A 24,413-nucleotide genomic window follows, 5' to 3' on the forward strand; every position below is an offset into this window, starting at 1 on the left:
CATAAACCCGGGCCGTGGAAGCATGCCACATGTGTTTAGCCGCTTCTAAGGATTGACTACGAATCTCCCCCTGAATTAGCAGGAGTTGTCTGGTTATCTGTTCGTTCGTGTGTGCCTCCTACTCTGCTTCTAAGTGGATGGCACGGACCTCCAGCTGGGCGATTCGAGGGAGCGCTCCCGTGCACCGATCAGGCCTTTGGCTGTCCCTCTCAGCACCACCTTGCTCGCTGGCCACAGGGTCCCCGGACGACCTCACCGAGCCCTCGTTAATACTGAAGTAATCGCGTAACGACTCCCTTAGGTTATTGACGTATTCCTCATCTTTTAAATACCAAGTCTTTAGCCGCCATATGGGGCGGATCGAAAGGTTTGCGTGGCCCACCCTGAACCAGACCGGCACATGGTCGGAGATCCCATGTGGTAGAATCTCGATGTGGGAAAGGTGACAGCATTCAGTGGCCGGCATGAACATCAGGTCTATCCTAGATTGTGTATTGTGAGCTGCAGAGATGTGCGTGAATTGCTTGCGCCGCGGATGCCAAGTTCTCCAGGCGTCAGTGCCCCTCCGATGACATCCATCCGGATAGGCTAGTGGCCAAAGCCTGTCTATGAGCCGATGACCCCCCACTCGTGTCCAGCCCTGGATTCGGGACTGCATTAAAGTCGCCCCCTATTACCATGACCCCGGGGTAACTGTCAATAGTAGTGTCAGGTTTCCTCTGGTCCTACGCACCATATTCAGGGGGGGGGGGGCATATACGCTCAGGACGTTCAGTGTTCGACCCTCTATTGTCCATGAGATCACCACATATCTCCCTTGTGAGTCTCTCCATTCGTCTCACCACCATTGGTAGTGAGCGATGCAGCACTATTGCCACCCCCGTGAGCCTCTCATGAATCCTGCGTGAAACACCCTGTTAAATCCTTTACGGGCTAAAAAGGGGCAGTGATTTCCAATGAGATGTGTCTCCTGCATCAGGAGCATATTGGGTGTGTGTCTGTGGACGTGAGCAAGCACTGCTGACTGTTTAATCTTATCGAAAGATCCTGTTTTAAAGAGGTTTTTACACACAATAAGATTAGTTTCTTGAGCAGGCCTGAATGGAATGCATTCTGCTGATCCAGCTTAGGTTCATTGCTACAGTGTTTTTGTTCAGGTGCAAAGACTGTTTAGCAAGAGTTCAAGTGATTGTGGTGTCCTGGCCGGAGAATGACCACCTAATGCAAACAGTGGCAATTAAGTCTGAAACGTTCTAAGCTCATGTTTGAGGTCATCCTGCCTTTATCAAAATCAGATGTGCCAATGCCTAGGTGATGGGTGTATCACAGATGCTCAATGAATTCGGTGCCTTCTGCTGAGCAATGAAAAGCCTAGCAAAGTTAGGAATATTTTCTAGTCTGAATACTTAGTGGCCCTGTAAGCGCTGAGTTCAGACAGTAAACTCTTTGCAGGTTGTGTGGTGCAAACAGCTATAAAGAAATTATGCCCCTGACTTTTGGCCTGGGAAGCACATAGAACAATATGAAGCCTCGTTATTAACAGAGTGGGTGTTTTATCTGGAAGTCTCTAAGCAGACCAAATAGGAAAAGGAGTGAAGATATTTCACCAATAAGGCTCTGAGGGCTGGCCAGAAGCATCTTCAAATTTTTTTAAAAAATTTTTTTTTTAACAGTTGCCCAAGTGTTACAGGCTGGTTTTTAATTGAGCAATGGCAAAACTGAGTAGCCTATTTTTATGGCTCTTGAAATTGTTTCAAAGGGGTGATCATGATCTTAATAGTTCGCTGCAATGATGGTTGTATAAATTGAGCTGGTAAAGTGTGGTTTTAGTGCAAGTGTATTCCATCACAAGTGCGCTACAGGTCAGATGCTCAGGATCGGATTTCAAATTACATGTACTAGGACTGTTTGCGCTTGCAGAATCATTTCACATTTTTTTCTCCAAAAATGCACGACCCTTTAAAATAAAGTACTTTGTTCCATCATGGCAAAAGGAACTCCTACAGCCTGCAACTAAAACATCATACAGCTGCAACAGCACAGAGTTATTGGAGACCACGTTACACATCCACTTATGTTATCACACATGCTAATCCATCAAAATATGAAAACCAAAATCATGACTTTAGCTTCATATTTACCTCAGTCATTTTCATGAACGCAGAAAAATCACTCAAAATGTTTTTGTGTGTTAGCATTGCTCCTTTAGGGTTTCCTAAATTGATAAAACCATACAAGATAGAAGATATACATTAAACATGAGTCACATGTATTAACTGCATGCTTGGCATAGCGGAGAGTGAAATACAATACAGTAAAGTAACTGATGAGACAATGTGAGAATGGTAAGTTGTAAATGGTGTTGTGCAATTCATGACAGATTTTGAAGTTAAGAGGATCACATCAAAGGGCAGAAATACTGTAAAAGTGTGTGTGGCAGAGAAGCTTCCAAAATGTTACTGGCAATGGTATGGTAAAGATGAGTATGAAGCAATGTTCAAGGTCATGTGTATTATTAACTACTTTAAGGCCAGCTTAAAGGTGCAAAGGGTCACAGCACAACTAATGTCATGACATTCAACTGGCAAGGAAAAGCTTGGACTAGCACAAAAGAACAAGGGTGTTAAGGAAAGCAGTTACACAGTAACGTAATGCATTGTATCCAGAGACATCAAAATGTGACTGTTCACAAAACAGAACCAAAAGCATAGCCAACATAGCAACTTTATAGGTGAGACACAGTAAATGGTATAAAAAAAAAAAAAAAAAACACACGATCATGTTTGCTATCACAATGCGGGCATCCCACAACGTTGGATCACTCCTTAATACAGAGGCCATGCAGGGCAAAAGAGCTTTGGCGGCTCCTGTGCCTGAGGTATGGTCACTGTATGGGTCGATAAGAATGCACAAGGGCGATTTGGACTTTATACAATCTAGACTGTCTTCATGCTGGTCTCATATCCCAACCAGGACATAGGAAAAAAGTAGGTGAAATATTTCCTGTGTTGAATCAGATAGGATATTCAGCAAACATGAAGGAGGAGTTCCTGTAACTAGTATGACAACAGTTCGGAAGAGGAGCGAGATTCACACCTGAGGTTATATCACTATAAAGTGTTCTTGCATGACAGCACAGTCTTACAAGACTTACGAGTCAAATCCGGGCATACAAAACATACACATGACTAGAATCTCTCATCGGGAGATCAGAGAGAAGGAACTCAAACTAACCTACAGTTCCGAAAATAACTTCAACCCTCCTAAGTTTCTGTAGTCATGAGGAGTGCCAAGCATTACTGCATGAGAGTATCCAATGGACAACAAATCATTTACTTTACAGCGAGCTTTTATACTTATGCAAAGAATAATTACAGAAGCCGAGCCACTTGTTCTAATACACTCAACTAGTGACAGCCCTCCTGGCCACCTAAAGAATGGCAATGTGTTTAGGGAAGTAAAGTACACCTAAGGTAACTTGGGGAACCAAGTGACCAAACAATCCAGAGAAGGAAGTGGTATGAATTTTACAGAAGCAAAATATGCTTCTACAGGTAAAAGCTTGGCAAGTGGACCATTCAGAAAGGCGTGTCATGATGAAAATGAAGGGACAGGCGAAATGTATATGCATTAAGTATCATCACCCAGAAACCAAAGATTTGTCCACCCTGAAGCTAACAAACGGAACATTGTTTCTACCAGGAGTCAAACTCTTCCCCCACGCTCCCAAAATCAGACTTCACTATAGTCCAAAAAAGTCACTCACTCCATAGGGCTCCATTGTTGAGAAAATTCATTTGGATGTTCTGAAAACTACCGAGATACTTGGCAGGCTACATGACCCAACTACAAAACTGCACCAATGTACATACAATGTACAGTGTACAATGAGGTGCCCACAAATAGGCCTCTCGTTGATAGAGGCCTCTCTGTGATGCACTGTTTTCAGTTTAGAATATCACCTTTCTGCTCAGTAACAGCAGCAAGAAGCCTATTCAAGACAGAAATAGTGCCTTCAACTCCAAAAAAGGTATTGTCCTGAAACTGCAGACCTCATTCAGTGGCTCCCAACCCAAACTATGCAGCAGCAAATGTTATACACATTTCCAGCAATAGGATCTCCAGTCTAGAGGCAACATTTCAGTTCCAACCTGATAGACATAATTGAAATCAGCTGGTACTGAGGATCTGCTACATGAACTAAATGTTGACAACAGCAGCCCGGTTTGGTGCTCAGTTGACCGAACGCTTAAAGCCAGGAGAAACCGAATTCTCTGGAACCACAACACCTAGGTGAAGCTAGTAATGAAAAAATGAAGACATTTTGCATAGCTGTTTTCTCTCAGGCCAGACTTTTTTGTATTATATAGTAATACATAGAGATTTATTAATGCTAACTAAAGGCCAACTTAAGCAGCATACATATCTTAAACAATTAAATCCATCATCTGCACGTGGATACTCTCATGGTTCACGAAAGGCCAATGCACATAACATGTAGTGTGTACAGGTTTTTGCAAGATATGAATGTTACTAATATGCGGTTTCTGTAATTTATGAATTTCATTGAATGGCAGGTCTCCAGTTCAGTTTGTCTCCTTTATCCCCCCCCAAAAGAGTGCATTTAGATAATTACTAATTAACCTCGCTGAGTTTCACCCATTAAATACTGGGTCTCCAAGTCCTATTTTCGACATTTAGGGCAGTTCATTCTTGAGCCTTTATTCCTACAAATGGCCAAACGTTTGTTCATCCTCGCTACATGACATGGATTCTAAAATTGTGCATGTCTGTGCTTTCTCTTGGGGGGGAGGGGGGGATTTGAAGGAAACCAAAATATGACCAGGAGTAAAAAAAAAAAAAACAAAAAAAAAAAAACACACAGAAACAGTGCTGTGTAAGGAAGTGTTTTTTGTTGTTAGATTTAGTGTGTTAAAATTACCCACTTCCCAGTTTTCAGAAAGCAGGCACGTTAAAATAAAAAAAAAAAATAAAAAAAAAAAAATCTGCCCGGTTCATGCATTTTTCTAGGTGGTGGGCAGCATTTCCTATTTTTGCAGTCTCTGCGTACTTGCAGTTTGTGAGGGAAACAGTGAAACCCATGGATGAATCCAGAGAATTATAGATTTCTGAAAACTAGACAACTGAATTTAGCAAGGGGACGGGTGTATTGTATAGATTGGTTATAGTTTTCACACAAAAAATAATTAAATTAAAAAAAAAAAACTCGAAAGGAAGTAGGCTAGAACAGACATAGGTGACAATACTTTCATCTGATTTTTTTTGCCCTGAAGGACGATTTACTAAGTTAAATACAGACAGCTATGTCCGTCACATTATTTTAGTCAAAGACAGAATGTATGTTGGTATCCATAAACAAGCGTTAGAAACTGCGGCACGTGATGTTTCGTTGTGTTCATACCATCAATTAAGTCATTAGATAAAATCTAATTAAAACGTGTATGAAGGAAAGCTATGTATTTCTGAAAATGTGGCCAAGAATTAGAGTTTAGGGACAGGGGGTTTCGCACCACTCTGAATTTGGGGGCTACCCATTATCATCAGGTGATTTTTTTTTTTTTTTTACAAAATAAGAATTTTGCGAGAGCTTTATGAAGTACATTTTCATTATATGCACTTACATTTGGAAGCCAGAAACGTAGAGAATTTCGATACATAACACTACGAAAAATGAAGGATGTAAATCCCTTTATAAAAGCCCTTCTTTTAACAGACTACTAATGATGTGCCTGCTTGTCTAATAAAGAAACAGCAAGCGCTGAACTGTAATAGCGTATTACAGTTAAATTAGGACATTACAATGTATCCTGCTGAGCCAGCAGCCAAGCGGGGAAAAAAGGTCACAGGGCATAATTAAATCTGCTGTTTAGAAAAATAAATTTCCTTCTTCGGCTCCATTTTCCTAGATGAACAGTGATAAGCAGAAAGGATATGTTTATGACACCAAAGAAAGACAATCTGGGCCGGTTGCTATACATTGAGCTATGGCCTTTTTACATCTGCCTTGTTTTAAACCGATACTAATATGCCTTTTGAACAAATAGCCAACTTTTTTTAGTGTGTTTAATTTTGCTTTAAAGACTCCATTTATATTCTTTTAGTTCTCAAACATTGTCATAATTAGGTTAGGGCGTGCACATGAGTCACCTTATGGCCCTATATCACCAGCCCTGTGCCCAGATCCGGGTCAACAGTTCGCTGTTGGCTCTTCCCTTTCCAGCAAGGTACATGCCAGGGCTGTCCCTTGTTCCCCTTATTGTGTGCTCTTGTGATCGAGCCCCTGGCACGGCTTCGCTGCAATGCCCAGCTAAGCAAGCGGTCTTGGGATGGAGGCCCCCCCCCCCCCTTCAGAGCCCCATTGTCTCAAACTCCTTATATTGTGTGGAGAGACCTTTTGCCTCCAGGTATAAACTTCAAGTCTTTATAGGTTCTGACTGGAGGTGACGCTAGAACCCATCTCTGGTACTCAGATATTTCGCTGCAACGTCTCCTTCAAGTACCTAGGCTCCATATCTCCAAACTTACGTGGCATCTTAATTTGACCCCACTGGTGTCGAAAATGAAAAGTAACATACAAAAGCGGTCACTGCTCACCCCTGCATGTGATTGGTCATATAACTATTTTCAAAATGAGAATCTTCCCTGCTTCCTCTATATTTCAGCATTTCACACTCCAGATTCTCCCCCACAAGATGGTTTTGTATGCTTATTCCACCATCCGCTACTTTCTTTGGTCGGGTGGTTGCTCCAGAGTGGTGTTTTCCAGCACTTGAAAATCTCCATACGAGGGTGGACTGGGGATGGTAGACCTCCAATGTTCCTATCAGACTCCCAAATTAATTGGGATCAACCACTGGTCCAGAGGTGGGTAGGATGATCCAACATACCAACGAGAACTTTCTTCCTTAAGCTTTGACCGCATTCTAGATATGCTGTATGGCACACCTATACCCTGATATCACTTTTGTGATTTTCCTTTGCTGGGGATCCGCATCACCATTCATAGGCTGGAACGGTACATTAACGGGGATGACTCAAGTAGAGGGGGTGCAGGCTACACCACACAGCTTTCTTGGAGGGCTTCTTTAAACGATACAACTATCAGCATTTCGGTCCTCTGGGATTTCTGGGCAGGGAAACAAAATGGTTACTTACCAGTAGCAGTACCTATGCAGCAAGAAAAGTTTTCTGGATGATTCACATGCTGTGCATTATTCCACCATCGGGTGGCTGGGTCCAGAATTGTCTGTTTCCCTTCTTACATTTTTTATTTTTATTGTTGTAGGCATCGACTACCATTTGGTGGTATGTCCGTCCCCTATGTGAAATGAGACAGCACTCCGAATGTTTGTGAGTGGTAGCCATCTTCAGATTTTTTTTTTCCCCTTTTGATGTTCATTGTACATTTTACTCCCTCAGTCCTTTTCCCACATGATTGCACTGATTCGCATTTCTTGGGATGGGGTGGGTCGCATGTGAATCCAGAAAACTCTTCAGGCTGCAAAACTACTCCTACTGGTATGCAAATATTTTGTCATTTTGTAGCATGAATCCTTTTCTGGCTTCACATGCTGTGCATTAGATTACGTAGTGGTGTCCCCTTCACTTCCTTTTTTTTTTTTTAGGGTGAAATGAGTAAGAACTTGCAAACCAGTGCTGCCGTACCTTTTGTTACTTAAGCTTCTTTGTTCATTTGTATGTCCAAACAGTAATGTTTCACAGATATGAGAGGCCCATGTTACTGCTGTGCAGATGGAGTCTAAGGGCACATTTGCTAGGAATGCTAGTGCTGCACCCTTCTTTCTTATTGAAAGAGGTTTGGGATGTGAAGGTAGTGTTCCCTGTGGTGGAGTAGCAGATCTCTATTGTTTCCACAATCCATCGTGCGATTCTTCCTTTTGTCACTGGAGAACCTTTGATTGTGTAGGACATGAATAACTGGTTTTCCTTGCAAAACTGGTTGGTTTGATTTTTTCTCAAATGTTTTCGCCTAAGAGCCTTTTGGCATTTTTCTTACCTTTAGAGATTTTCTTTTGGTGTCCTTCGCTATCTTCTTGCGTCCAAGGGTGTGTAAGGCTTTTCCATTTGTACCTGTGGCTCCTTAAGGAATACAGATAGTTGTATGCTTTGGTTGTCGTGAACGTTTACTACTTTGGGTGAGAACTGTGGATTTGTTCTGAGAATCACCTTGTTTGTGTATTTGCATGTATGGTCCCTGTATTGTTAACGCTTGAAGTTCGCTAACTCTCCACAGTGAAGTGATATCAACTAGGAATGCTGCTGTGAGACAGATCAGAAGTCTGCCTTGTGTACAGGTTCAAAAGGCTTTGTCATCAATTGTGTTTGTACTGTGTTCAGGCTCCAGATAGGTGCAGGAGCTTTCCCTGAAGGTGCAATTCTTTTTGAGCCCTGTAAGAATCTTTTCACCACTGGTGAGGTGAAGAACCCGTTACATGATGCACCCCTGGTATATGCTACTATGGCTGCTAAACACACCTTAAGTGTTTGAATAGTTTATACCGCTGTCTAGCAGTCAGATGAGGTATGTTAGTAGTATCCTGCCTTGTTAACGCTTCCATTGACTGGTATGTTGTGAACCAGTGAAGATACCTTCTCCATTTTGCTGCACAGCATTGTCTTGTGGCATGTTTCTTTGCCTCTTTCAATATTTATAGGGAGTAGTTGTAGGTGGCCAAACTATGCATGCAGACACCAGGCTCTTAGGTAGAGTGTTGCTGGTTTCGGGTGATACACCTTTAATTTGTCCGCTGGACACGGAGTATGTCTGGACCATTGTGGGGCTACTAGGATGGGATATGTCCCCAGTTGTCTGGCCATCTCCAGTACCTCAGTGTTGGACCTGGTCCTTTTACAGGGTCATTCCCCCAAACTTTTTTGCATTTTTCCTCCTTATTTTTCTGGCCCTTGTTGGCGGACGTTAAGACCGAGCACTTTTGCACTGCTAATCAGTGCTAAAGTGCATGTGCTCTCCCTTGTAAACCTGTTATGATTGGCTTATACCTAATTGGCGTATTTAATTTACCTATACGTCCCTTGTAAAGTGTTATCCCTATACCCAGGACCTGTAAATTAAATTCTACTATTGGGCCTGCAGCACTGCTTGCGCCACCCACTGAAGTAGCCTTTCAAACCGGTCTCAGGCCTGGTAGCGTAGGGCCTGTGTGCGCAGCTTTGTGCCACAGGGACCTGGCATCTAAATTTACTTGCCAGGCCCAATACTCCCCTTTTACTACATGTAAGTCACCCCTAAGGTACGCAGTAGCTAGCCCTATGAGCAGGGTGCCATGTATGTAGAGGGCAGGACATGTGCCTAGTAACCTGGCCTGTCCTAGTAGTGACAGCCTATTTGGTTTCTCACTGCTGTGAGTGCTGCCTTATCATAGGATTGCATTGGAAATGCCCTGCTGTATGTGTAAGGGGTATTGTCTAATTTATGAGGGGTACCATAGGGAGTTGTAATGGTGGTTGTACCTACCTGGTCTCTAGGAGGAACTGCCACCATTTGATCCCTGCGACAGACACAGTCTCTCCATCTCTCCTCCCCCCCCCCCCCCCCCTTGATGGCATGTGTAGCTGCAGATACACATGCTGAGCATAGACTACAAAGCAGTAATCCTCACAAAAGTGGTGGTCAGCCTGTAGGAGTTGAAGTTGTTTGAAATAATGTTCTTAATACAGCCTGTCCTACTGCGGCTTGTTGTGTTGCTAACACATCTATACAGTAGTGTTTGGTAAAAGTATGAGGTGTGGACAAAGTGGCTGCCTTACAAATATCTGTCATTGGTATGTTACCTAGAAAGGCCATTGTTCCTTTCTTACTAGTGGAGTGTGCCTTTGGTGTAATGAGCAGCTCTTTTAGCTTTAAGGTAACAAGTTTGTATGCATTTAACTATCCATCTGGCTATGCCCTGTTTGGATATAGGGTTACCAGCATGGGGTTTCTGGAATGCGACGAACAATTGTTTAGTTTTACAAAATGGTTATGTTCTGTCTATATAGTACATTAGTGCTCTTTTTATGTCTAATGTATGCAGTGCTCTTTCTGCTACCGAGTCTGGCTGTGGGAAGAAGACTGGGAGTTCTACTTTTTGGTTTAAATGAAACGGTGAAATGACTTTTGGTAGAAATTTTGGATTTGTGCGGAGAACAATTTTATGTTTGTGCACTTGTATAAAGGGTTCCTCAATAGTGAAAGCTTGTATTTCATTAACTCTTCGTAGTGAGGTGATCGCTACTAGAAATGCCACTTTCCAAGTAAAAAATTGGATTTGACAAGAATGCATGGGTTCAAAAGGTGGACCCATGAGTCGTGTAAGTACAATATTAAGATTCCACGAGGGTACTGGTGGGGTTCTTGGAGATATGATCTTTAGTCCTTCCATGAAGGCTTTAATTACTGGTATTTTAAACAGTGATTTTGTGTGTTTAATTTGCAAGTAAGCCGAGATTGCAGTGAGGTGTATTTTGATGGAAGAAAAAGCAAGATTTGCGTTTTGTAGGTGAAGTAAATAACTCACAATGTTTTGTATGGGGGCATCTAACGGTGTGATGTGTTTCGCTTGGCAGTAGAAAACAAATCTTTTCCATTTGTTAGCATAGCAATGCCTGGTGGTAGGTTTTCTTGCCTGTTGAATGACTGCCATACACTCTTTTGGAAGATTTAGATCCAAACTCTAAGACTTCAGGAGCCAGATTGCTAGATTGAGCATTGCTGGATTGGGGTGCCTGATCTGTTTGTGTTGCGTTAACAGGTCTGGTCGAAAGTTTGATGTGAGGTACTACTGAGAGGTCCAAACAGTGTGGTGTACCACGGTTGGCGTGCCCACTTTGGTGCTAGGAGTATTAGTTTGAATTTGTTTTGACTCAGTTTGTTGACTAGAAAAGGAATGAGTGGGAGAGGGAGAAAAGCGTAAGCAAATATCCATGGAGCATTGCCTTTGGACGGAGGGTGTGGGTACCTGGACGCGAAGTTTTGGCATTTTGTGGCAAACAGATCTATGTCTGGTGTCCCCCACTGGCGAAAGTATTTTTGTAGTATCTGGGGATGTATTTCCCCCTCGTGAGTTTGCTGGTGATCTCGACTGAGATTGTCTGCTAATTGTGGATGCCTGGGATATATTACGCTATTAGGCGAATATTGTTGTGAATTGCCCAATGCCACATTTTTGGTGCTAGGAGGCATAGTTGTGAGGAGTGTGTTCCCCCTTGTTTAACTAGTACATTGTTGTCATATTGTCTGTTTTGACAAGAATGTGTTTGTGAGCTAGAAGAGGTTGAATAGCTTTTAGTGCTAGAAAGACTGCTACCAGCTCTAATTGATTTATGTGTAGTTGTTTGTTGGTTGTCCCACTGTCCTTGTATATTGTGATTGTTGAGGTGTGCTCCCCACCCAATCATTGATGCATCTGTTGTGAGAATGGCGTGAGGCACAGGGTCTTGAAAAGGCTGCCCTTTGTTTAAATTTACGGGGTTCCACCACTGAAGCGAATAGTGTGTTTGGCGGTCTATCAACACTAGATCTTGGAGTTGACCCTGTGCCTGCGTCCATTGTTTTGCAAGGCAATGTTGTAAGGGCTGCATGTGTAACCGTGCGTTTGGGACAATTGCGATGCATGATGACATCATGCCTAGGAGTTTCATCACAAATCTGACTGTGTAGTGCTGATTTGGTTGTATTTTTGGTACCATTGTGTGGAATGACTGTACCCTTTGTGGGCTTGGACTTGCAATCGCTTTTTGAGTGTTGAGTGTTGCGCCCAAGTATTGTTGAATTGGGGATGTTTGCAAGTGTGATTTTTGGTAATTTATAGAAAACCCTAGTGTGTGTAGGGTATCTATTATGTAACGTGTGTGATTTTGGCACCGCTTTTGTGTTGGTCTTTATTAGCCTATCGTTGAGATATGGGAATACATGCATATGTTGTCTCCTTATGTATGCTGCTACTACTACTGCAAGGCATTTTGAAAACACTCTGGGGGTTGTTATCCAGAAGGGTAATACCTTGAATTGGTAATGTTTTCCTTGTATAACAAACCAGAGGTATTTTCTGTGAGATGGATGGATGGGTATATGAAAATACGCATCTTTTAAATCCAGTGTTGACATGTACTCCCCCTGTTTTAGTAATGGTAGAACACTTGCACATGGCGACACTACAAGATGTAGTGATTTGATGAATAGGTTGAGAGTCCTGAGATCTAAAATTGGTCTTAGTGTTTTGTCCTTTTTGGGAATAAGGAAATATAGGGAATAAACCCCTGTTCCTTTTTGTTGATGAGGTACTAGTTCTATGGCCTGTTTGGTAATAGTGCCTGCACCTCTGGTTGTAACATTGTTAGATGTTGCGACAACAGTTTGTGCGCTCTTGGGGGAATATCTGGAGGATAATGTGTGAATTCTATGCAGTAACCATGTTGGATAATTGATAGAACCCATGTGTCCGTTATGTTTGACCAATGATTGTAGAAAATTCCCAGTCTTCCTCCCACAGGGGATGTGTTGGGGGAGGGTGATGGGCAAGTCACTGCTTGGTACTAGTGGCCTGCTTTGTGGTTTGGAATTTTCCCCTGGACCTTGGGAATTGTCCCCTGAAGGACCTGCGAACCCCCCTCCCATCCCCTCCCCCCCCGAATATGGTGATTGGTAGGAGGGTTTTGTTTGAGAGGTGGATGTTTGATGACTGTGGTCTAAAACCTCCCCTATATTGCGGTTTTCTGAATGTCCCTCTGTATTGGGACGAGTAGAGCACTCCCATTGCTTTGGTCGTATCCGTGTCCTTTTTAATTTTTTTTGATGGCTGTGTCCACTTGTGTGCCAAATAGCTGTTGTTGATTGAATGGCATGTTTAGTACAGCCTGTTGAACCTCCGGTTTGAAACCTGAGGATCTTAGCCAACCATGGCGTCTAATTGTCACTGCAGTGTTTACTGTTCTTGCGGCAGTGTCAGCAGAATCTAATGCAGATCTTGCCTGTCCCTCTACCACTTGCTGAGCTCTTTTCTGGAATTCCTTGGGGAGATGTTGGATAATATCGCTCATCTCGTCCCAATGAGCTCGGTCATATCTTGTGAGGAGGGCTTGAGTTTGCTATGCGCCACTGATTGGCAGCTTGTGACGCTACCCTCTTTCCTGCCGCGTCAAACTTCTTGCTCTCCTTATCTGGAGGTGGTGCATCTCCAGATGACTGCGAGTAGGCTCTCTTTCTCGCAGCTCCAACCACTACCGAGTCTGGGGGCAGCTGCTGTGTGACGAACACTGGGTCTGACGGTGGTGGCTTGTATTTGTTTTCCACTTGTGGTGTAATGGCTCTTCCTTTCACGGGTGCCTGAAAAATTTGTTGGGCATGTTTAAGCATGCCTGGGAGCATAGGCAGACTTTGGTAGGAAGCATGCGTTGAGGACAAGGTATTAAAGAGAAAGTTGTCCTCCAATGGCCCTGTGTGCATGCTCACATTGTGGAATGCAGCAGCCCCAGCCAATACTTGGGTGTATGAGGTGCTATCCTCGGGTGGAGAGGGTTTAGAAGGATAGCACTCCAGGCTATTGTCCGACAGGGCCATCATAGAGGTCCCGGGGGTCCGTATCCTGTTGTGACTGCACAGTGTGTGTGGGTGACTGCAGTGGGCGTGGCAAGAGGTGAAATTGTTCTTTGAGGGGAATACAGTGGAGAATGTTCTGGGGAAAACTGGCGTGACGGAGATTTTTCTCTAGGCACTTTAGCCTTTGGCTGCTCAGTGTCTGAACATCCTTGGAAAGCCAGTTTCCTTTTGAATTTGCGAGGAGGTGCCGTTTGGATCTTCCCAGTATCCTTATGGATCTGTATCCTTGCTGTGTTTCATCAAACTCCATTTGGTGAAGTTGCTCCTCAAATCTGTGTCTCTTTCAATTGTTTTGAGAGTCCATGTTCCTCAGTGTACGAGGCTTTTTCGGCTCCGAAGCCGTGTTTTTCGGCACCGAACTGCCCAGGCTGACAGTAGGCCTCAACTCTGAAAGACTTTCGAGGCTTCGCAGACTCGACGTCGAGTTCTCGGTCACAGGTTCTTTGCTCGAGTCCAAAGACTGTGCGGATTTGGCCTTTTTCTGTGCCGAAGGTGTTGCTTGGTCACGGTTTGATTTCTTATGGGTCGAGCCATGGCCTTCTGGCAGTGGCGTCCCAGAGGCCTTTATTTTCGTTTTGGACTGACTCTGGACTTGGGTCGGGGCAGGCGTACTCACATGCTGACCTGCTGTGGGTGGTCTGTCTGCGTTGTAGTTGTCCGAATCGGAACCTTGGATGGAGATCGCCATCTCCTCTTCCGATGTCGAGGTGCTCTGAACTCTGACACCATTTGCAGTCGCCTCGCCCTCCGATCCCTTAAGGTCTTCTTCGATCGAAAGGACCTGCAGGCCTTACAAGTATCCTCTCAGTGGTCCGGTGACCAATACAGATTACAGACCCGGTGTTGGTCTGTGTAGGGATACTTGACGTGGCACTGTGGGCAGAAACTGAACAGGGTCCGGTCCATTAGGCTGACGTTTTCTTCGGTCAGGCTGACCAGGCCCTGGCTGGGCGCGGAAGCCCGGAAGGGCAACCGAAGCTGTGTTTTGACAGTGTCAAGGTGTCGATGCAAGATGTTTTGCGATCTAAAACAATACTGACGATTTTCTGTGAATTGTTTTCGAATCGAATACACGGTGCGAAGTGGAACACGTCCGAACCCGATGGCGGAAAGAAAACAATCTAAGATGGAGTCGATGCCCATGAGCAATGGAGCCGGAAGGGAGGAGTCACTCAGTCCTGTGAGTCTAAAAGACTTCTTCGAAGAAAAACAACTTGTAACACTCCGAGCCCAACACTAGATGGCAGGAACAGAGCACAGCATGTGTATCTGCAGCTACACATGCCATCGAATGCTGGGACCCAGGTCAACTATAAACACTGAGCGTGCCTGAAAATGTGCTCCCTCTGGTGACCCTGGAAGACGGGGAAACGAAGGCCAAAGCGAGCATGCTCCTTGTGATGCCCCCGGGTTGACAGGTACGGAGGAGTTCACCCACGGGGCACCCACAGGCTACAGCTTCTGTTCGTCCTTCACTGCCCCGGCCAGAGAGTAAAGCAAGTCCCCTACCAATCAGATTGGCCTGCTGAAGGCTGGTCAGAGGGGCAGTGGCACGTCCCAGAGGTCTCTGTTTCTGCGCCGGGACAAACACCACCGAATGGGAAGGAAACCTCATCGGAGGTCCCCACCAAGCTGAGGGTCATCAGGGCAAGGCGTCCCCCAAGTGAGGAGTGGTGTTGACAGTCAAGCACCGCTCACGCCTTATCTAGGAGCAGGGGAGCCCCTAGGGTGCATAGAGGGGCATCATGACCATCGGGGAGAGAATTCCCCCCCGCATTTAAAAGAACAGCCGGCAGAGGGGAAGGGGACCCTCATTGGAGGTCCCATCCCTGCCAAGCCAGCTTTGGGCTACACCCCATGCAGGAAGATCGCTGGGCCTCCAGTCAGTGGACCCAGGAACTTGGAAGGTACTCAGTAACAAATGTCTCGTGATTAATGTGCATTCCAGGTGATGTAATGACATCTCCACCAGCTGATTCCAACGGTGCCTCACATGAGAGTTTCTGCCCTGTTTCGATGATAATCTGTGCGCCTGGATGTAATAAGCTGATGGTTGATGTTGCATATATCAAGATAGATTTCCCTGACATGTCGTATGGGCATGCTCTGCTGACATGATCTAGGACTTACCATAAGTAAGAATGATCCTTTTATGGACAGTTATGATGTGTTTGACAAGTACATATATTTATTTACTATGATTCCTGACTACTGCTCATGTTGCAGAATCCTGAGTACTTACGCGTTCTAATGTGACAACTGCTTATTCTTGCAGAGTATAAGTAACATGTGTAACGTTCTGACAACTGCTAAGGTAGCATGGTATTACTGACATGTAATGTCTGGTCTAATTATGTTTTGTGCAATACAGTTTATTTTTACATAGCTCAGAGTTGTTTACTTTGTGGTGTGCATAGGGAGTCACAAGTGTTGTGTGTTGAACAAATGCTTTACACATTGCCTCCGGGTTAGGCCTGACTGCTCGTGCCAAGCTACCAAAGGGGTGAGCAGGGGTTATCTTGGATGTGTAACTCCCCTACCCGGACTAGAGTGGTGGGTTCTGCCTGGCTTAGGTGCATACCCTAGCCCACCAGAAACCCCCTTTCTAACACTCTGGTATTAGGTGAATTAGTGAAAAGGCTTAAGCAAGTCTCCCTGAGCAGTTTAGCGACACTGCATTCCCCTCAGACTGTTGGTGTTGAAACCTGGAGGTGAGGGTTGGAATTTTTTGTTTTCTGGTGTTGCAAACAGATTATTGTCCTGCCCCAGAGTTTCCTGCTTTAGTTCCCACTCGTACCAGATGCTTTGTCAGTTTAGTTTGTCCACCTCTGTTTTCTCTCCCCAGAAGGAGGGCAGTTTGTAGGTTGATCCTCTGCCATATTTCTTGGGTTACCTTGCTCTGGGTGAATGACTTTGGTTTTTACCTGAACAAACAGGGAGGCACAAACATCGCCGTTGTATTCTTGGTTTGTATCAGCAGAGTATTTTCTGCTGTGTGCCTGAAAGGCTTTCAGAGCTAGAAACACCATTTTCATCTCTAGGTTTGTGGGTTTTAACAAATCTGTGCTGCTCCATTGACCTTGTACTTTCATATTGGCCATGTGTGCTCCCCAACCCTTGCTGGATGCATCTGTTGTGATGGTGACAGCTGAAGTTGGTATTTTAAATGGTCTTCTTAATGTTATGCTCCTTGATGTGCACCATTGTATCCTTTTGTATTTTTGCTGTTACAACCACTAGATCTTCCCAACTTCCGGTTGCTTGTGCCAGCTGTTTCATAACCATTCTTGGAATGGGCGCATGTGTAGTCTTGAATGTGTTATGAGTGGAATGCATGATGCCATCATGCCCATTAGCTTCATAACTGCCCTTACTGTGAGATACTGCCCGTTCTGGTATAGGTGAGATTGTTCTATTGCCTTTATCCTCCGAGTCAGGTAAGCCCATGCCGTTTTGGAGTCCAGGGTCACACCTAGTAATACTGTCTCTTATTCCTGCTGTGAAGACTTCTTGTGGAACACCCTAGGCGTTCTAAGGTTGTGATCACTGTTTGAATGTCCTTCTGGCATTTTTGTTTTGTCTTTGCTTTCACTAGCCAGTTGTCTAGTTATCGGTATATGTGTATTCCTTGCCTTCTTAGAAAGGAAGAAGGCGTTTTGTGAAGACTCTCAGTGCAGACTATGTCAAATAGTAAGACTCAGAACTGGTAGTATACTCTTTAGAGTACGAATCGTAGGTACCTTCTGTGCGCTTGGTTTATGGGTATATGCAGATAGGCATCCTTCAAATCTAATGTTGCCATATAATGTATTTTGTAGGAGTGGAATTACTCCTGGAAGTGTTGTGTGCAGATGAACTTGTTTATGAACCTGAGGTCCAGAATTAGTCTTAGGGTAAAGTGCTGCTTTGGAACCAGCAAATAAGGAGAATAGCTTCCTTAGTTTTGTTCCTTTACAGGTTCCTGTTCAATTGCTTGTTTTTGTAGACTGACTTCCTTCCTGTCTGTCAACAATAAGCCTAAAACACCCAATTTCCTTCCTTTTCATGGACGATAACTACAGCATTTGGGTCTGGGCAACACCGAGCAATTCTGAAAGCTAGAAACCAATGGAAATCCAGGATGGTGTAGTCTGTGAATCTCAATGAGCTTTCTTGCCCAGAATACCATGCAAATCAAAGTAATTTTTCCATATTTGAGACGGAAATCTTTGACACTTCCAGCCAATAACTAAAGTCTTACCACCCTTCATTTGCAGACTGCCCCAAGGAAAATGCCACTCCACATGTGTGGGTGGACCTAATGCACACCATAGGCACAGACCAAAACTAACCACATGAAGACCATATTAAGTGACTGTATTCACTGGTTCTGGTCACGGGTTATCGGCCTACCTAGACAAGCAGGGCCCTGTTTTTATCAAGAGCACATTGGATGGTAGGATGTTGAGTCACCAACGCTTCTGGAACTTTTCTTTACAGCAACATGACAGATACAATTCAGTGATTTTTAACAATAGTGGTCAACTGCAGGCCATTTTAGTAAGAAAAAGTTAGTGGTACTCACAAAAGACACACCACCACTTGTCTAGGTGTCTAAGTTTTGCATATGGCTCTGGTTGGTAGGTTTCCCTTGGTGCTGGTTGAAACGTATGTGCCGCCACTGCCAAGACTTTATGAGCAAATCTTATGTATGGGGCCTGCAAACTGGAATACACAGGACTTTCTATATTGATATGGAGTCCCGATAGAGCCCCAAAGGAGGCCAACAAGTCTGGCACTGGACATAGTCCATCAGTAAGGTCGTGAAAATACAGAATCATATATTGTCAGCATATAAGGAAATAGCATATATCTTGTATCCCATTTGGATGCCCCATTCTGCTGAACCCTCACGGATATGCTGTGCCAGTGGTACCAGTGCTAGAATGAACAGGAGTGGTGACCGTGGACATTCCTGTCTAGTTCCGCGTCCAATCTGATATGCCCCAGAAATATGTGGGGCTGTGTTTGCCCTTGCTGTGGGTGCAACATATAGTGGGGCCACCCAGCGATGAAGGCTCGTGGTATGCCAACATATATTCCCAACTCCCGGTGTCAAATGCTTGGACATCCCGAGATTCACTTCCCACAAAGGGGTAGGCCCCAGCAGACCCCCACCATCACATGGAATAATCTACAAATGTTTAACGAGGCGCTGCGTTAGGGGCACAGAGCCACATTGGTCTTCGTGTAGTCTTAGAAGCAGCGGGAGTAGCCTACCTGCTAGTACTGTACTCAAAATTGTATTCCGTGTTCAGGAGGTGAGCTCCGTAGGCTCCTTGTTTGGTTTTAACAGTGAAGTTACTATTGCTCCTAGTAGTGGGAGGGAGCAGTCCTGTGTCTAGCGAGGCATTGTATAGCGTTAACAGGCGCAACACTAATGTAGTAGTGTATGTGGAGTAAAACTCAGTTGGCAGCCCATCCGAGCCTGGTGTTTTGTTTCTGGCTAGACTCTTAATTGCTTCATGTATCTCCTCGAAGGTGATAGGAGCTCGTAAGGTCTCCTTTTCAGTTGATGTCACTCTAGGTAATCGAGCTTTGCAGAGAAAGGGGTCTATATCCACCCAGGCTGGTGGCGGCGGGGCTGTGTAAAGCCCCTTTTAGAAATCATGGAATGACTCATTGATAGCCCTCTGAGTATATATCAACCAGTCTGGTCTCATATCAACAGTATGGGTGTGTGTGTATATCTTCTGTGTGGATCAATTGTGCTAATAAGGCTCCTGATCTATCCTGCTCAGTGTGCATTTGCTGTGCAAGGCGGAGCTGCTCCAGCAGGAGGCAATAGCAACCACAACCTACTTCTGGCACATGAACCCTCTCTATGGCTCCCTTAGCCAAGAGAGCCGTGACCACCTCGTGGAGAAGTGCCAGGAGATCCTCCATCATCCAATCACAGAATGGTGGTATGGATGGAGGGATAGTCTCAAAGGGGAGGGAGAAGCCCCTTGGGATGAACCCTCTGTATGGCTCCCTTAGCCAAGAGAGCTGTGACCTCGTCATTGAGAAGTGCCAGGTGATCCATCATCTGATCACAGAATGGTGGCATGGATGGAGGGATAGTCTCAAAGGGGAGGGAGAAGCCCCTTGGGACGATCTGGAAAACCCACCTGACAGACGTGACTGATTGCAAGTGGAGCAGGTCATGGTAGATCCTACCTCGGACTGGTCTATGGTGGGGGAAGTGTCAGACTAAGATGGTTTGGAGGTAGCTGTTGGGGTACCAGGGCAGTTGAATGGGGGGTGGACTGGGCGGACCACTGGCACCCTGAACCAAGAGGGCAGTGTATCCCACTTCCCCAGCCAACCAGAGGCGAGGCAGCATGGTAGCTAGACGCCCCTTTTGTAGGGGGAGAAGAGCAGACTGAGTGAGACGATGGGGCGTTGCAAGGCCCAAGGACTTGGCTGTGGTACAAGAATCCTTTAAGCACTCAAGCCCAGAGTCTGCTTTTTCTCCGAAGAGAAGGCTGCCATCAAAAGGCATTTCCATAAGGTTGGCTTGGACATCCTTTGAAAAGTCAGATGTCCACAACCAGTGTGTGGCACATCAGGGCCACTGCCGATGCAACCACTCTGCCCAGTGAGTCAGTCATGTCCAGTCCATATCGGATTGTGAACTTTGCTGTGTCTCTCCCATCAGCAACTGCTTAAGAAGGTACAGCCCGGGCCTCCTCCAGGATGTGTGGCAACACTTACACAACATATCCCACAGCATATGGGAATAGCTAGGCAAAATGCATGCAGTGTTCTTTGACCACAACGCCAGGCTGGTGGGAAAATAACATCTTCCCAAGTGGGTCCAGTCTCTTGGATTCACTATCTGGGGATACAAAATGGAAAGTGCCATGGAACTAAAGGCTGGGTTGAACAAGATCTCAGGAGTTGGGTGTTGAGTAAGAAAACTTGGGTCGCCCGGAGCAGGGCAATAGTGGCGTGCAGTTGTCCTGTTCACAGGAGCCCCTGTGCTAGGCTTGGACCAGGTACCCAGTAGGACATCAGTAAGGGCTTCATTGCAGGGGTTTGGAAGATGAAGCTCTAGGTGAAAGAACCTCTGTCAAGAGGCTAGAACTAACTGCTACTGAAGGCAACTCAGGGTTGAGCACCTCAGCTGCTATTCTCACCACCATAGAATATGCCGCGCCCTCCTCCATAGCCAACATAGGGGGAGAAAGCATGCCAGTATCTGGGGAGGTATCTAGACCACAGGCTTCAACTAAGTCCGTACACCAGCCAATAGTTTTAGAGCTGGTATTTTAAAGGGTCCATGAACCCCTCCAATTTCTCAGCGTATCCTATCAGTTAGGTAAAAGGCTCAGGATCTGACATAGGATGCAAGGTTCCTGTCAGCGCTGGAGTTGGTATTGTACGACACCCATCTGGCTCTGTCTGAGCAATGAGAATGAGCGTCAGGGAAAGTCAAGGTGGTATGGCAGATGCCATGTTGGATTCAAGCATGAATCACTGGGTGCCCCTTGGAGCAGAGGCCAAAGCTGCCAGCATGGAACCCGAAAGCACCCCTTCCGAATCTACGGGGCCCAGTGGCAAGGCAGCGGAGTTGAACTGCCCAAAAATGAGGCACATGGCCTCAGACTGCTTTAAGTTGGGAAGGGGTTGCTTCAGCTCCTGAAAGCTTGGAGAGGCGCAGAGTCAGCTCAGACACACGCTATGAGTGGAACAAGCAATGTATTTGCTTAAAACTCAGTTACCCTCTTTGTACTCTCCACTGCCTTGACTAGGGATGGGCTTGCTTCTCTATTCAGTGCTTATGACTATAAACGGAATTCCCCTATAAGAGAAGAAATAGTTTAAATATAACTCCATTTCTCTTGTAGGGGGATTTCCATTATAGCCATAAGCAACCCTCCCTTCTTCCCAGTGGAGTGGACAGAAGTAACCAGTAGACCAATATATCACACGTTGCCTCAAAAAACGTAAGTAACTGCTACCTGCTCAGCATGATGGGATACTGGTTATCTCCGGGTTTCTTAAAGGTGCAGCCTCTATTTTAACTCATGTAATTGCAACCTGTGGGGCTACACTGCTCTGCCTTACTGCCTCTTTCTATTCTGCCAAAAAAGGGTTTGTGAAAGACATTTATGCTGTTTTACAGAAATAACATGAAATGATATACCTATATTCTCCTGCCCCTTTTTTTAAGTACCAGATGAATAACTGGGCCATTGAAAGCCTGTTCCTATAGGCTGCATAATATTTTTCTTAAGTGACTCTGCAGGCCTTCCTGAAGAAAAGAGTACATCTGCACTTAACTTATATTCTGAAAAAGTGCTCTGGGGTCCCTACATGTGAGCGGGACTATTTAGTGCTTATGACTAAAAATGAAAAGCCCCCACAAGAGAAATATCCGCTTCACGTGTAATTCCTTAAAGCAAGCTACAATTTATGGCAATCATACCCTTAGAGAAGGGCAAGTTAGCCCCTGCAGTACAACAGGTGTGTGAGGTAACCAACTATCACTACCTCAGACATGCAATGATGCAAACTGTTTTTCTGGCACTTTAGGTGTGTGAACATTGATTACCCTAATAGGAGAGAACAAAGGTACACAACATATTTGCCAAAGGCATTCAGATTATTGCTGCAGAGACTGTTCTTGAAGAAGGTGCTACAAGTTCTACAGCGAAGAGGTCCCAAGGAAATGGCCTGCAGCTTGAGTATGAAAACAAATTATACACGTAAATGGAATTTCAGTAACAAAATGCATATAATGCAACTATTAACCTGTGGTTCCACTGGTAAAACAAACTACTGCCAAATCTTCAGGCTTTGGAGGCTTGATGAAAAGAGAAAAAAAAAGTATTAGTAGAGTTCTTTACGATGCTATTCCTTTATACCGACAAACCACAACATAGAATACAACAGATAAATACATTTATTACTTACCTTTGGTCTTTGCCGGTTTGCTTTTCCTAAATCCTAGAAGAAAGAAGACCAGGATGAGAGAGTACATTGAAACTAATGGTTAACTTGAGGCTTTACGCTTTGCTTTACAAAGCACCTAGTTTTTCAATTGATGGACTAAGAAATACTGGTCTTATTTTCACTTTGTAGTGAAAAGTGTTATACCTTCCTTGCTGCATAGTGATTAAGTCCAAGTCTTACATTCTGTTTGGTGCAGCAGAAATACAGGCTACGATAGAGGAGTTCCACTAGGGTACACATGTTTGAAGGGAAAGTGGCAGAGAGGTGTACCTGGTCTTCAAGTCACCACTGAAGTTTTTTGGTAAAAGGCAAGTGAAGTAAAAAATCAAAACTGAACTCTAGGGCACCTCCCGTTTTAGTTTTACAACTATCCACACTGTTTGCAGGGTACAATGGACAAGATACATTTTAAAAAACAAACTTGATCTCAATAAGGAAATAATTCAATTACTAATACTAAACAGTTTTGGCCAGATCATTAGCTGAATCAGAAAAACTTAAACGTGATCAGGAGATTGGAAAATAAGGGGACAAGATGGTGGAAAAATGAAGCCCTGCTGACAGAGCAAGCTTTGCTAAATTTGGCATAGAGAAGTGAAAGTAGTAGGCCGTTGGCAGCTGAGAGGGACTGGGAATGAAAGGCAGTACTGGGGAGGACAGGAATCTGAAGGCAACAACAGTGATGAAGTATGATGAAGTCTCAAAGGGCAAAGAGAATTCAGAATAGGACAGCTTGAAATGCTGATTCGTCTCCTGTCAAGTTCGATGTGCAACACCTTCAAAATGTCCTAGCTTTTCAACCACCAACTGATTCTCATTATATGTAAATGCCAGCATGTAGTATGTTGTGGATTAAAAAGCTAGGACTACCTGAAGATCCTCACCATGACTGTAGGAGGCTGGCTCAGTATATGGTGTACACCTATAGGTGAGGCGCCCTTGTACTGAGTCCAGGCAACCCTTAATGATCATGTAGGCAGCTCTAGATAACCAGTGCTCAGAGGTCACTGTGGAGAGCAGATAAGACTTATCCAGGTGGGTGTAAAGTGGTTGCAGATACCACAGGTCAGTCAGTGAAGTACACACAGGAAAGAACCACATCAGTGTTAGTCCTATAGTGTGCGTTATAATAAATATCACATTGTTCTAACTTTGGTATATCTCCTAACCGGAGATTATGGTCACACAAAAATATACATAGCAAAAAGTAAAATTAGGTAAAAGCATAAAATAACTTGGGCCCCTATGGGCCATATATTTAAAAAAAAATAGAATGTGAAAATCACTCCCAACCCACACTACCACCCAAGAACCCTTAGGATAGGGGTAGTACTAAAACCCCAAAGGTAAGTAGGCACCAGTATGTAGAATAGAAATCTTGGGTCAGAGTCCATAGTTTAACATGGGGAAGTCACGGTGGGAGTTTTCATGTTTTAGGACCCTTTCCAGAGGACCCTTTCCATAGGCATGAAGTTGTGACAGAACCACCTGTTGAAGTCAATAGGGATCTCTGTTGTCCAGCTGCAGTTGCGTCCAGTGGACTAGGTCGGTGAGACCCAGGCATGGATTCTGGAAGAAGAGCACCTTAGGAGAGAGGGAACAGAGACTAGACCACCCAAAGGTGCCCAGGCAGTGCAGGAGAGGCAATGCCCACCCTTTTAGGTGATGCTTCCTGAAGGACACTGGACAAAAGTGAAGCTGCGGAGTCCAGGCGATGCAGGTAGACCTCAGGAGTCATCCACAAGCTGCCCCATGCTGGCCGTTGAGTTGCAGAGGAGTCTGTGGGACCACCAAC

The 24,413-nt window shown here is 44.7% G+C and overlaps 1 protein-coding gene across 6 annotated transcripts in view; it reads right to left on the reverse strand.

The window, feature by feature from the left end:
• Positions 1–24,413, reverse strand: part of ACSL1 (acyl-CoA synthetase long chain family member 1) — a 447,768-nt gene that overhangs the window by 157,390 nt on the left and 265,965 nt on the right. For all 6 annotated transcript variants that reach the window (XM_069199542.1, XM_069199561.1, XM_069199552.1 and 3 more), the window contains exons 8-10: positions 22,580–22,612; positions 22,418–22,469; positions 2,142–2,215 (exon numbers count right to left, since the gene is read on the reverse strand). In XM_069199542.1, coding sequence (XP_069055643.1) covers positions 2,142–2,215; positions 22,418–22,469; positions 22,580–22,612 — 159 coding nt within the window. The remainder of the gene's footprint in view (positions 1–2,141; positions 2,216–22,417; positions 22,470–22,579; positions 22,613–24,413) is intronic.

The sequence above is a fragment of the Pleurodeles waltl genome, chromosome 1_2 (genome assembly GCF_031143425.1).
Source record: "Pleurodeles waltl isolate 20211129_DDA chromosome 1_2, aPleWal1.hap1.20221129, whole genome shotgun sequence".
NCBI lineage: Eukaryota > Metazoa > Chordata > Amphibia > Caudata > Salamandridae > Pleurodeles > Pleurodeles waltl.